Raw genomic sequence first — 14,399 nt, 5'->3', positions numbered from 1 at the left:
TTTTTTTAAAGGCCTAATTTTTTGGTATTTATCTCAAGGATTGGCCCATTTTCATTTGTTGTAGCTACTCATTTATTTGAATCTATTCCTACTGTCTTATTTTGAGCTTTGCATATATACCCTGCCTTTTCTATACCTTTTCCCCTTTTATTGCCTCCTTTTAGATTGATTCTTTTTTTTTTTTTTTAAGATTTTTATTTATCTGAGAGAAAGAGAAAGAGAGATTGAGAGAACAAATGGGATGAAGGGCAGAGGGAGAAGCAGATTCCTTGCCGAGCAGGGAGCCGGATGCAGGACTCCATCTCAGGACTCTGGAATCATGACCTGAGCTTAAGGCAGATGCTTAACTGACTGAGCCACCCAGGAGCCCTGATTATTTTTCCTTATTCCTTTTTTATCCCTCTAGTAGTTTGGAATTTTCTATGCCCTGTTTATGTTCTTTTGGTGGCAGTTCTGGAAATTTTAAAACCAATACCTAACTTGTCAAAGTTGAAAGGTAGTTACTACTATTACCTGCCTCTGAAATGACATAAGTACCTTGGGATGCTTTAATTAAGTCCAGTTAATTACATTTAATTGCTTTAAATGCACCTTCCCAATATATGTGCTATTATCCAGTAAATTGGTCCTATCTTATTTTTAATCCCCCAATTACACACTGTTAAGTTTCATATGATCAATGTTCATATAGATTTAACAACCTGTTTGTTATTTTCTTTGCTCAAAATTCCTCCTTGCATCTCGGCTTTTCTCTCAGGTATTATTTCCTTTTATCTGCCTCAAGTTCATCCATTAACATTTTGTTTCTTGTGGGGCACCTGGGTGGCTCAGTCAGTTAAGTGTCTGCCTTTGGCTCAGGTCATGATCTCTGGGGTCCCTGGGGTCGCTGGAGTTGCCAGGATCAAGACCCCTGTCGGTCTCCCTGCTCAGCAGGGAGTCTGCTTGTCCTTCTCCCTCTGCCCCCTGCTCCTCTGCCCTCTCTCTTTCTCACTCAAATATATTAATTAATTTAAAAAACCATTTTCCTTCTTGAGAAAAATAAAATGATTAAGAATAACAATAATTCTCTTGGTTTTCACTAGGATATCTTTGTCTGATCCTCATTCTCAAAAAATATGTTGTATGGGTCCCCAGTTGATAGTTATTTGCTTTAAGCACATTTGGAAATACTATTCTACTCTGTTTTGCCTTCCATTGTGACTGTTGAGAAGTTAGTGGTTAGTCTAATTGCCGTTCCTTTGTAGCTAAAAATGTCTTGGTGAGAAGTCTTTATAGCATATGGTTAAAGGTGTGGCCTCTAGAATCAGAGTGCCTGGATTTAAATCCCAGCTCTTTGGTCTGGTAGCAGTGAGACACTGAGCAAACTGATTAGCCTCTGAGTGCCTCTGCGTGCCTCAGTTTCCTCTTCTGTGAAAGGGGGACGATAATAGTAATAGTACCTAAGCTTATAGGGTTTTGGTGAGGATTAAATGAGCTAATGGAAAACAGTCACAGGAGTGGGGGCACATTTTCAGTGCTATTAAAGTGTAAGCTGTCATTTTTTCTCTTTATGTTCTTAGGATCTCCTCCTCACTGGTGTTGGGCAATTTCACTACGTGGTACCAAGCTGTGGCTTTACTTTTTCTTCTCCTGTTTGAGATTCACTGAGCTTTTTGAATCTGTGAATTGTTGTCTTTTACCAATTCAGGAAAAGTCTAAGCCATATATCTTCACATCCTGCCTCTGTCCTGCTCTCTCTTTTTTCTCCTTCTGGAACTTTAGTCAGATTTATCAGTCCTTTTCACTCGTTCACCGTGTTTTCAAAGTCTCTGTGTTTTGAATACTCTGCATCATTTATTTATTTTTTAAAATATTTAATTTATTTATTTGAGAGAGAGAGAGGGAACCCAAGCAGGGGGAGTGGGAGATGGAGAAGCAGGCTCTCTGCTGAGCAGGGAGCCCGATGTGGGGCTCCATCCCAGGATCCTTGGATCATGACCCGAGCCAAAGGCAGACGCCTAACGACTGAGCTGCCCAGGCAGCCCTACTCTGGATTATTTAAAATGTTTTCTAGTTCTCCAACGTATTCAGCTGTGTCTAATAGGCTATCAGACCTAGATATGGAGTCTTATATTTTCATGATTATCCCATTTTTATTTCCAGAAGTTGTGTTTGGTTCCCAACCAAATCTGCTTGGTTATTGTATAATATCGTTTTGCCCTTCACTCACATGTTTGACTCCTTCTTTTGTTTTGTTAAACATGTTACCCATATTTTGAATTCTAGTCTGATAAATCCAGCATCTAAAGTCTTTGTCTTGGAGCCTTATAAAGCTGATGGACAGGCCCCCAAGACAGGGGCCAGTTAGAAAGTTTTAAGCCATGGAGGGCTGTTCTTAACGTCTTTCCTGCTTTCCTTCCCAGATATCCTATTTTCTGCCCCCATCCCTTTGCCTCAATTTACTTTTTTGAAAAGCTGATTCATCCCCATGATTTAAAAAAATATATATATGGGATGCCTGGGTGGCTCAGTTGGTTAAGCAGCTGCCTTCGGCTCAGGTCATGATCCCAGCGTCCTGGGATCGAGTCCCACATCGGGCTCCTTGCTTGGCAGGGAGCCTGCTTCTCCCTCTGCCTCTGCCTGCCACTCCGTCTGCCTGTGCTTGCTCTCGCTTCTCTCTCTATGTCAAATAAATAAATAAAATCTTTAAAAAAAAAAAAAAAATTAAAAAAAAAATAAGTGAAAAGCCTCTTTTCCAGCTCCCTGTCCCTTTCCTACTGGCAGCCTCTGTTTTTAGGTTTATGGATACTTCCAGAGATATTTTATGCAGATTCAAGCAAATACAAATTTAAAAATTCTTTCTCTTTTAACACAAATGGGAGCACACTACACACATTGTTCTAAACTTGTTTTTTAATTTTAAAAAATATGTTTCTGCTTATAAAAGAAATACATGCTCATTTTGAGTAACATAAGTACCCAAGTGTCTACAAGCGGAAACTGAAAGTCCCTCTGGAATTTCATTCCCCAGAGATAACCTGCCTTTTGCGTCTATAAATACATATTTACATAAATGGGCCTTATGCAACAATACTGCTCTGTAACCTATTTTTTTCCCTCCAAATAATACACCCTGACATCTTTCCATGAATCTTTCCGCATCTGTCAGTGCTGTCCACATAGCCCGCAGCTCAGTGCCTGGGCTTGAGTCAGACAGAAGTAGGCTCGAGCCCTAGCTCTGCTGCATGGTAGCTTCAGGACTTTTCAGATCCTCTCTGACCCTCAGTTTCCCTCATCTGGAAAATGGGGGTAGAAATGGTACATACTGTATGGTGTTGATCTGGGACCCGGAATAAGGTCTTGTGTGATGTGTTTCCTTCAGGGCAGCTATGTTATAAGCCTCCCATGAATGATGTATTGATTTTGTTATGACTCACTCTACTCGGTGGCCAGTTAGAATCCGCAGGATGATATCTGATGGTTTATTAATCATTCCCCCTTTGATGGACATCGGAGGGTACGCATTTATTTTTTTGTGGGGGCTTTTTGCCAATCCTGTGAACACTGAACTATTTTACCTTTGTGTGAGTGTCTTCTTGTGAACTCCCTCCAAAGGGGTCACTGGTCCTCTGAATCCTAACCTCTGCCTCCTTTCTCTCCAAGGAGGAAATGGAAATGCCCCATGGGGTGAAGCACGTGTGTTACGTAGGTTTTTGCTTTTTCTTACTGCTCTTCTTCCTCCCTCTTCTCAGGTCTGGGGGGGTGGGATGGGTCTTCCTAGAGGACCTAGAGTTAATCCTGCCCCCCCCCCCGCCCAACTCTCCTCCAGAGCATGGTAGCACTCCCCACCCCTGGTGGTGCTGAACCTCAGACTTCCAGTTTTCCCTGACCTTTGGAACCTGACCATTCATGAGAATTCATTCAAAGATTAGATTTCAGACCCTACTTTCACAGTAGTTCCCTGTGGTTTGCAATAAATCAAAAGAATCAAAACATACTTGAAAAGGGATAAAAGCCTCAAGTTAGAGAAAAGGGGGAAGGGAAGGGGAAATCTTGTATGACAACCTCTCACCCTCTGCCAATCCTGGAAAGGTACAACTGACTGTTGGACTCTAAGTTAATGCTGAGCTTCCTGGCAGCCAGAGCAAAAAGGGGGAGCAGGAAAAGACCAAAAACCACTCTACCTTGAAATGCTTATAAGCGGCTGGAGTGAGCGGGGAAGGTGAGAGGATGAGAATGAAGACCAGCTCCTCTCCTGGCATAGAGACCCTTGCAGTCTGCACACATTTCTTGAATGCTACTTCGTGTCAGTCCTGTTCTAGGCATTGGGAATATAGTGGGACCAAGACATCCATGCTCTCTCCTCCTGCTGCTTACAGCACAGCGAGGAGAGAGACAGTAAGTGGGTGCAGAGGAAGTAAGCACTCCAAATGGGCCTGTGATGCTGCTGCTCCTTGGTTCTTAGGTGCTTTCCTCACACCCCCTCCCCCCGCAGCTTGGTTCTGGGGCAGTGCTCCACCTCCTGGGGGCCCTCCGCCGTGGCCAGGCAGGGGAACTGCAGCCCCCAAAGCTGGAGGTGCTGGAGGACATGATGGAGGTCAGCTTAGCATCACCTGTCCAGAGACCCAGAAGGAAGGAAAGGCCCGTGGCCCAAGGCCCTGCCAGGTGCCAGGTACAGAGCAAGTTCTTCACATAGACAGTGTTCCATCATCCCTGCCCAGGGACGCTGTCACACCTGCCCATGGTCACACTGAATGTGTTAGCCAGAGACGGGGGTTAGACACCCCCCTCACTTGCCTGCTAGCCGGGTCTGTGTGCTCTTTGTCCAGCGCTCCTGAGCTTGACTGGAGCAAGGGAGGGGCCGAGCCTTCAGCGCATTTGGAGGGGGAGCAGTTGCTGACCTTTGTTCCTGGCTGACCAGCATGTTCTACCATCCGGAGGTCCTCTAGCCCCCTCCCTCTGGAGGGATGGCATGGGCCCCTGGTGGCCTCTGACTTCTTGTGCTGCCGAAGCCATTCCTTTCTCTTTCAGGAGGGGGCTCCTGTGTGTGAGGCCTGTGCTGAGTGTCCTGGCGTGAGTGCCTCTCTCCCCACCGCCCCCCTGCTGAAGCAGGCAGAAGCTGGGGAGGTGATAATGGGGGGAGCAGTGCCCGCTGGGGCTGGGAGGCTACTCCCAGAATCATGGCCTCAGTTCCTCTCCCCTTCCGGGCAGTCAGCGGAGGCTGAAGAGGAGGAGCCTGGTGAACAGGACGGGGGAGAGGACTCAGGTGAGATGCCAGGGAGGGAGCCCTCCCCGGAGCTGCTTCTGGCCCCAGCCCCTGCTAGGACTCTTCTCTCTCTTGCCCCATCCCCCAGTCCCACTGCCCGCCGTCCTTCCACAGAGGGATGGGGCTGCTAGCTGCCCGGGATTGGACCCAACGGCTCAGGTTCCTAAAGTTGGGAGCCCCCAACCTTGCCTACCTGAACCCTTCAGCATTGAGTCGCTCCTGCCCCTTGCTCCTCAGGCATCCCGTGGGGGTTTGTGACTCTTTCTCTCTCTTTCTCCCTCTCCCCTCATGCAGCTCAGCTTTGGCCCCAACAGGAGAAGCTGTCCCTGGATGTCGGGGTACGGGCTATGGTGGTCCATGCCTTACAGGAGGTGCTGCGGAATCGGTAAGGACTCGCTCCCCACTTCCCTGACATCCCATGTCCTGAGAGCTGTCCTCGCCTCCCAGGCCCATGCTGCCATGTTCTCAGGGCTTCTGAGTGTGTGACGAACCCCATTTTGTAGCTGCGAGCTCATCTGCCTGCACAGCGAGCTGGTGGAGAGGTGACATTTGAACCTGGGTCTCTCTGGCTTCAAGGTCACGCCCTCCCCTTAAGCCACTGCTGCTGCTCCTGTCCTTGTGGTTGCCACCCACAGCAAATGATGTCAGACACAGTGAGACTGTGCATCTGAGGGCTCTGAGCCCAGAGCTCTCTTTTGCAATGGTGAGACCAAGGCTCAGAGAGGGTAGGACTTGGTAAAGGCCACACAGCAAGTCAGTGGCAGAGTCCGTGTTACACTGAGGGCCAGGGCTCAGTCCCCTGCCTGGCTGCTTCCTTCCCTTTTCCCCCAGGCTTCCTCCAACCCAGTTCCACTGGCCAAGGATAAAGCGTGGGCTGATCAGTCAGATCTTGCTTTGCCGCTTATCATGAGGCCTTGGGCAAGCACCTTATGTTCTCTGAGCCTTGCTCACCCCATCTGTAAATGGAGAATGAGAATATGGCTTGCTCACAGAGCTGGGGTGAGAATGAACGCGTATACATAGGGAGATGCACAGAATAGGACCCACAGTTGGTCCAGACCCTGCCCCATACTTTCCCTGTCCGTTGGAGGGCCTAGATCACTTTGCAGGCTCAGAGCCGTGGCTCCCGCAGCCTCCAGGACCTCCCAGATCTGGTGCTGAGTGAGGAGGTGGTGGAGGGCATCGCTGCTGGCATTGAGACAGCCCTCTTCGATCTGACACAAGCCACCAGCTGTCGCTACAAGACCAAGTACCGCAGCCTGCTGTTCAACCTGCGTGATCCCCGGAATCCGGTGCGCGGAGCTTGGGGGCAAGCCCAGACCCTCCCTTGGAGGCTCGAAGCCCAGGCAGGATATTGGGGTGGGGGGTGCTTCTGGAGCAGTGTGGTGCAGCCCCCATGCCTATCTCTGCAGGACCTGTTTCTCAAAGTGGTTCGGGGAGATGTCACCCCCCACAACCTGGTGCGGATGAGCTCCACCCAGCTGGCCCCCCAAGAGCTGGCCCGCTGGCGGGACCAGGAGGAGAAGAGGGTGAGCTGTTGGGTTAAGTCAGGATAGTTGATGTGGGAGGGATCCAGGGAGGGGAGGGCCTGAGGGTGCAGCAGGGAGACAGAACAGAGTGGGGGGGTGCAGTGAGATTTGGGGAGTACAAGACAGAGATAAAAAGGAGGAAATGGAAAGAAAGAGCAGGAAGACGAGGAGAGAGAGAGAAACAGAGACAGAGAGACCTCTCTACAAAAAAAATGGACAAGAGGCAAAAAGGAAAAGGCCTGGCGATGGAGAGCTTGGTGGAGTGGGGACCCTTGAGAGGTGTTATCTTCCATTTGCTTTTCTGCAGAGCTGGGCTGTGGGCAGGGGTGGGGTACTGGGTGTGATGGTCTGGGGTCTGGAGTCCAGGATTGTCATCCATCACTGATGGGGCTAGACCCCCCTGGGATGTCTCTGTTCCCACATCAGCATCAGAAGCCCCAGAAAAGTCTTCCTGGTGCCTCAGGCTGGGGGAGGGACCCCACAGCCCTCATGCTTCACAGTCATGTCCTCATACAACCCATGTCCATGGGTCTCTTCCGTCCTGGGGACAGCTCGGGGGCAGGGAAGGTATGGGCACTGAGCTAACTTTAGGGAATGCTTGCCGGTGGTCCCTGACAGAGAGGGGGCTGATCTCAGAGTAGGCTGGTGGGGCGGGCTGGGCTGCTGCGGCCTCCGTTCTGGAAGATACTAGGCTGATTAGATCCACCTGGAATCCACTAGGTGACTCTGTCCACTGTAGGCTGAGCTTCTGTCCAGGTACCTGTGGGGGACCAGGAGCAGGACCAGCTACATATCTTGTGGGGGGCAGGGCCAAACAAAAATGTGTGGCCTTTTGCTCAAGAAGCAGTAAGAATTTCAAGATGGCAACAGCATGAAGCAAGAGGCCTTGTGAAGGGTCGTGGCCATGTAAGCGCGGGAGCCCTCAGCTGCGAGGCGAGCCCCGCCAGGGAGGACGGGACCTCCTCCAGGCTTCCAAGAAACATTTCAGATAAGATGACATTGATCAACAATAAGAATGACAGGTAGCATTTACTGTGAGCCAGGCTCCAGTCAAGCATTCTACATTTGTCGTTTAATTTAATGCCCTTAATTTAATTCCTCGAAATCAGATACATGGAGGCTCAGAGGAGTGAAGTGCTTGTCCAAAGCCACACTGCCTTGGGGGGTCTCTAGTCACGACTGAGCTGATGCTTCCGAGCCTACACTCTTCCCACTGCACCATGTTCTTCCCAAGCCAGAGGGTGGGGCACAGTCAGAGGCAGAATTGACTTGTGGGAGAAGATGAAGCCCAAGAAGGCTTGTTGGAGGAGGCAAGGCTCGAGTTTGGAGGGCGAATGAGTGAGCTCTGGAGCAGTAGGGCTGAGAGGGGAGGGCTTGTTAGGCATGGGAAACAGTGGAAGCAGAAGTGTGAAGGGAGAGGAAGGGGTGGCCCAGGAGGGGGTCCGCAGGAGAGGGACCTCCCCGGGGGAAAGTGAACACCTGGGTTCCTTAGCCTGGGACCCCCTGATCTGGCTGAGTTTGGGCTACTCCCCCACCCCACCCCCCGCTGTCAGGGCCTGGAGATCATTGAGCAGCAACAGAAGGAGTCCTGCAGCCTCCCGGCCTTCAAACTGACCCACAAGGGTGAAGTGGAGATCCCGCGGGACGTGGACCAGACGCTGACCCTGGAGGACCTGGTGGTAAGCAGCCGCCTGACCTGGCACTGGGGGCGGGGAGGTGGGGTGGTCTGGTGCCCAGGGTCCCACTCCTCACCTTGGCAGCTGGGTGGCCTTGAGCAAGTTGCTGGGCCACCGTGAGTGCCAGGGTCTTCACAGCGAACAAGGGTATGGTCATTGCCACAGGGGTCCAGTGGAACACGGGGCAGGACCGAACCCCTGGGACTGGCCTGTCCTCACCTTCTCGGTGGTCCCCTCCTTCTGGCCCAATGCCAAGTCATCCCATGGGAGTGAGAATGAGTCTTATCACTGCTGCTTTCTCCAGCCCCAGTCGTTTTTGCCAGATCTCTGGTTGGGAAGCAGGAGGGTCACACTGTTTGAGTCAGCGACTGTTTTTGGATATGAGGAACAGAGACCTACTCTCTTTGGTGGCAGGACTTTGGGGTGCTGGGGGCGCAGAACCAACCGGAGCCCAGGGCTGTCACTACACTCCCCTTGCATCGCTGGGGATCTGCTCCTTCCTCCCTGTTGCGCGCACCCCCCCCCACCCCGCCTTCCCTGTCTTGCACACGGCCTGTCACCATGGCTCAGCAGCCCTCAAATCAATGAACTCATCACCAGCTCAGCCTCCCGCAGATGATCAGAACTCCCCCTCGGCTTATTTCAGTCACTCCCGGGAGGCTGGTCTGGTTTGGCTTAGGTGTTCGGTGGCTCAGATGCTCACCTGCCTCTAATAAGCTTTGTGTCCTGCAGTGGACAGTGTGGATGGACCCCGTGAGCTACGTGCTCTCAGTAAATGACAGTGAACGTGACAGACAAAAATCCCTGCTCCCTCCCACTGCCTGCATGGAAGGGAGTTCCCAGCAAAACCAATCTGTATTCCCCAAATAAATGGCACCTAAGTGTCGAGGGAGGAACTCGAAAACCCAGAAAGGAGCCCTCACCGGGGAGAGAATGGCAGAGAAGCGGAGAGGGGAGTAACATGTAATAACATCTTCACTCTTTATCCAGCCCCACTGTATGCCCCTTTGACAAACAGTGCCTCGTTCAGATCTCACAGTGACCTACGAGGTGGGTGATGCCAGTTTCCTGGATGAGGAACCCAAAGCCCTGTGCCCAGGGTCACTTAGTTGGTCCCAGAGGGGGGCTGTGATTTGAGGTATGTGCCTTGGTGCTACTCTGAAGGTGGTTTATGAGGCCAGAGTGGAGCTTCTGAATCTTTCAAAACCTTCCTAAAGCTATGTTTGGTTTGTGTTTATTTTTTTTTTTAAGATTATATTTAATAGAGAGAGAGAGAGTGAGAGCATGCGCGTGCCCTAAGCAGCAGGGGGGAGGGGCAGAAGGAGGAGGAGGCTCCCCGCTGGTAGGGAGCCCCAGGTGGGGCTTGATCCCAGGACCCTGGGATCTTGACCTGAGCTGAAGGCAGACCCTTAACTAACTGAGCCACCCAGGCGTCCCTGTTTTGTAGTTAAAGCTATTTCTGTTGTGAGGGAAAAAGGTGATTTGGCAGTGAGCATCAAATCTTAAAAATGTTCATTCTTGGGCTCCTGGGTGGCTCAGTTGGCTGAGCAACTGCCTTCGGCTCAGGTCATGATCCTGGAGTCCTGGGATTGAGTCCTGCATCGGGCTCCCTGCTCAGCAGGGGGTCTGCTTCTCCCTCTGACCTTCCTCCTCTCCTGCTCGATGGCTCTCATTCTCTCTCTCCAATAAATAAATAAAATCTTTTAAAAAAAAATAAAATAAGAAAAAAAAATGCTCATTCTCCCTGATTCTGCCATCTGCTTCTGAGAACTTGTCCCGAGGACAGAGATGAAAGCTTAGGAAAGTGCTCTCTGCATAAGGATGCCCTCAGTACCGTTTGTAATGATGAAACTCTGGGAATGACCCCACCATCCAGGAGTGGTGGCAATGCACATATGATGCCCCTCTCCACCCCCCACCTCCCCCCGCCCCGCTTACTCAGGTGCTGGGCAATACGACAGGCATCTCTGCTGTAATTCAGAGATGCGATGAGGATACAAGCGGAATATATGATCCCAGCTTTTTTACTCAAAGGACCCCCGTACCCTGTGTGTAGGAAATCTGCTACAAGGACAAGTGTCTCTGAGTGCTGGTGCCAGGGGTGACTTTTCAGTGATTTTCAAATTTTCTGTATTTTCCAAATTTTCTCCAATACCTTCACCGTATCTCTGTAATAAAAAAAATAAAAAACCTTATCCCCGAGGCTCCCTATGGAATGAGAGCGGCTGCCTTCTCTGGCACCTTGCCAGCCCACTGCTCTCTCCTCCTGTGCTTCCTAGGGACCCATGGTGTCCATAGATGACAGCCCACCAGCCCTGGCAGCCACGTCGAAGGCCACCAGAGAGCAGGACGAGGACACCACGGGGCATCACGAGCACCACTTCCTGGACCCCAGCTGCCGCATCTGCCTGGGTTGGTGGGAGACCCGACGGGCTGGGGCAGGCTGGGGCTGAGTGGGGGCTCAGCAGCAACAGGGATCCATGGCCTGGGGAGAAGGTGGCAAGGTGGGCCTATCTGTGTCCCGGGTGACCTTGAAAAGAACCCAGTTCAAAGCCTGGCTCCAAAGCCCTAGGCTGGCTTCATCTAGCCGCCTGCCTGTCAGCTTCTGCTGCTGTTCTTTGTAGACTGGAAGCCCTCGTGTGAGCTGCCAAGCTCTTTCAAAGCTACTACAAGGATAGGGGACAGTATCTTCGAGAGAGTTCCAAGCCCAGCCTTTCCATCCTCTCCAGAGACGCCCCAAACTAGGGAGAAGCCTCCCACACAGCTCCAGGACAGGTGTGGGGCTGGGACTGGGAGGGGTCAGCGGGGGCGGGGCGCCCACCTGGGGGGCAGAAGACACAGTACGGCCTCTTCTTTCTTTGTGGCCTGGGGCAAGTCCTGCCTCTTCTGCGAGTCTCAGTTTCCCCATCTGTGCAGTGGAACCAGTCATTGCCACCTGCTGGTTCCCCCCACAAGTGCTCCAGCACCCACATGGGGAACACAGGGCCTTCTCTGAAAAGTAGGGAGATGGTGACGAATGGCCTGATAACCTGCTCTGTCTGGGCCTCTCTGTCCCTCTCTCTAGGCTCCAGATGCCTGCCGGGCCCACAAAGGCTCTGCCCAGCCAGCCGCCCTGGGAGGGAGCTTTGGACATGTTCTCCATCAAGCGGTTCAGGGCCAAGGCCCAGCTGGTGTCTGGAAACAGCTGTCGGCTCCTCACGGTACTCCGGCCCTGCTCTCCAGGGTCGTCCCCCTCACACACCGGGAGTCAGCTCCTCAAACTGCTTTCATTCTTTGATTCTCTTACTCCCTCGTTCTAGAACTAGGCATTGGCACCTCTCTGGGCCTGGCCCTGTGCTGGGCACGGGGCCAATGAGACACCAGCCCCACTCCTGCGGAGACGCATGGGGGTCAAGGACTCCCTGTCATGTGAGAGGGCCCTGGGAGAGGAGTGTGGTTCCTCCCTGACCCCGGGAAGGGGGGGTTAGGAGGGATGGTTAAGTGACTGAATGGTCAAGCTGAACTGAGGGATGGGAGTGGAAAGGTCAAGGAGGGAGGAAGGAGCTTCTGAGGAGCTGCAGGGGTGGGTCCAGGTAGGCTGTAGGCCTCCAGGGACAGTCAGGGCTTCTCAGGCTGCCACTGACCTTCCTGGGGTTCTGGTATACCATCCTTGTCACTGAAGGCTGTGGCTTTGCCATGGCGGGTGTGGAGTGTGTGCTGAGTGGGTGGGAAGTTGGGGGCTGACTGGCTGTCCTCCCTGCCCCCCAGACCCTGCCTGAGGTGATCCGTTCGGCAGGCTGCATCCCCTCTGGTACTGTCTGGGAACTTTTGGCCAGCGTCTGCCCGGCAGAGGCCAAGGTAACTGGCATCCTCGGGCACCACCCTCTCCTCCCAGCAGGGGACCCCCAGCCCTGTGCTCCGTCTCTCTCCATGTCTGGAGCAGAGGCCTGGCTTAGGCTGTCTGGGTCTGGTTTCCCCTGTAATCATAGACACTCTGTGACCCTGGGCAAGTCCCTCCCTTTCCTCCTCTGGAAAGGGGCACATGCGTCCTCACAGGGTCGGCAGAGGTTTAGGTGAGGGCGGGGTGTTCGCAGGAGGAAAGGTTGGCTGCTCCAGAAGCCACCCTTCCTCCTGCAACTGCAGGACATCTGCGTGGTCAGACTGTGCCCGCACGGGGCTCGGGACACACACAACTGCCGTCAGCTCTATTCCTACCTCAACAACAAACAGCGCCACGGCCTGGCAGCTGTGGAGCACGTGGGCATGGTCCTGCTGCCCCTGCCCGCCTTCCAGCCCCTGCCCCCCAGACTGCGCCCTCTTGGAGGCCCCGGTGAGTGCCCCAATGCGAGAACCAGACCCTGTCTCCCCTCCCCTGTGACCAGCGGGGAGGGCTGTTGAAGGTCACCCTGGGTGTCCACGGAGGAGGCAAGCTCAGCTCAGCTCAGCAGGGAACTTCCTGACACTGGCACATGGAGTGACCATCATAGCTCTATATTGCTTACTGGGTGCCAGGCAGTGTTCTAGAAGCTTCACTTCTATTAATTTATTGAGTCCTCAGAATAACCCCCATCAGAATGCTGATGTCAGTTTCTCCATTTCACAGATGAGGAAATTGAGATAGGGAGAAAGCTGGTGACTTGTCTGGAGTCACACGGCCAGTCCAGAAGCAGGGCCAGGCCTCACAGCCGGGCGGCATGGCTGCAGACACAGGGCTGCTGACCACCACACGGACTGCCTCTTCAGCTGGGCATCCGGATTAGAAAGCCCTGGGGGGTCACAAGGAAGGCAGACACGGCGGGACAGAGGCAGGACCCACAGACAATCAAAAGCATTACCCAAGATGGGAAGGAGGGAGGTTTTCACTACAGTGGTCCTAGGCCAAGGTTGGCCGTGGTGCACAGGGCGTGACTCCAGCAAAGCCCCCCGGGGTGGAGGTGGGGGTGGGGGTCAGGGGGTTAGCTGCCTCCATTTCCAAGCAGAACACTTGGCCTTTCTGGGCTGCCGGTCCTGGGGACAGTGTGACAGACTGAACCCATATAGTCTTGAGGTCAAACCATCCATTGCCCTACCCTTCATCAGGGGAGTCCATTCCTGTGCCTGAGACAGGCTCACCCTCTTCTTACTGTTCCCAGCTTCTCATGGGCCCCCGTCTCACTGCTAGAAAGCTCTCCTTGGGGCCTCCTCTCCAGACCTGCTGCCGCCACAGTGCAGCTTCTGGGGACGGTGTGCTCTCTCCTACCCGCCCCTTGGTCTCTCTGCTCCCTCTTTCCCCAGGCCTGGAAGCTGCTCATTCAAGCCTGGTCCTGGCTGTGCTGCTCCCCAAGGCAGGGCTTCGACACACAGCGGAGTCCAGCCCTTTGTGGGGGAAGGTTCGAAAGATGGTCTCCTTCAACAGAAAAGTGGAGAGGAGAAGCTATCAGCCAGAGGACAGGAGTCCCAGCGTGGCCTTGAAGGGCTCCCCTTCCCCAAAGGGTGCTCCGCTGCCGAGCCAGGACGCGGGCAGCCTGGCTCCAAAGGGAATTTGTGCTTGGCACAGGCCTTCTCGAGGCAGGGAGAGACTGTGGGGAGAGCCAGAGGCCTGGCAGGGTCCTAGGCGAGGGCAGTGGCCCCCCAAACCAGGCTGGTGCCAGTCATGGCATCTCCATTCAGCAGCACCATCTGGCCCCAGCCAGCACCTCCACAGGGCCTCCTGTCCCCACCAGGCCCTGCTCCAGCATCTGGAATCCCTGGTGTCCATGAGCCACCAGCTCCAAGCCTCGCTGAGCTCCCCAGGCCAGGGGCTCTTTCCCCCAACCCCTGTCCAGCCCCCTGCAGCCCCTGGAATTCTTGGCCTATTTTGCCAGCCCCCTGCATCTCCAGAGCCCCCTGGCCAGGCTCCTGACTTTTTGGGTCCTACAGATGGAGCTGGTTCTGAGTGTACCCTCCCCAGAGAGACCTGAGCCTCATTGCCAACCAGAAGAGAGGCCTTGA

The 14,399-nt window shown here is 53.2% G+C and overlaps 2 protein-coding genes across 2 annotated transcripts in view; both read left to right on the top strand.

Moving 5' to 3' along the window:
- The window catches only part of LOC122899093 (SPOC domain-containing protein 1-like), a 21,637-nt gene extending 16,261 nt beyond the window's left edge, over nt 1-5,376 (top strand). Inside the window, exons 5-8 of the mRNA XM_044236751.1 lie at nt 3,643-3,684; nt 4,475-4,576; nt 5,191-5,245; nt 5,360-5,376. Coding sequence (XP_044092686.1) covers nt 3,643-3,684; nt 4,475-4,576; nt 5,191-5,245; nt 5,360-5,376 — 216 coding nt within the window. The remainder of the gene's footprint in view (nt 1-3,642; nt 3,685-4,474; nt 4,577-5,190; nt 5,246-5,359) is intronic.
- Nucleotides 5,157-14,399, top strand: LOC122899685 (SPOC domain-containing protein 1-like). Its single transcript, XM_044237665.1, has 11 exons — nt 5,157-5,245; nt 5,540-5,630; nt 6,378-6,537; nt 6,658-6,774; nt 8,328-8,453; nt 10,730-10,862; nt 11,075-11,225; nt 11,515-11,650; nt 12,198-12,287; nt 12,573-12,759; nt 13,704-14,399. Exons 2-11 carry the CDS (start codon nt 5,593-5,595, stop codon nt 14,366-14,368), a joined length of 1,803 nt encoding a protein of 600 aa, XP_044093600.1. The 5' UTR covers nt 5,157-5,245; nt 5,540-5,592; the 3' UTR covers nt 14,369-14,399.

The sequence above is a fragment of the Neovison vison genome, chromosome 2 (assembly GCF_020171115.1).
Source record: "Neovison vison isolate M4711 chromosome 2, ASM_NN_V1, whole genome shotgun sequence".
Classification (NCBI taxonomy): Eukaryota; Metazoa; Chordata; class Mammalia; order Carnivora; family Mustelidae; genus Neogale; species Neogale vison.
This window is presented reverse-complemented; position numbering and strand designations above follow the sequence as displayed.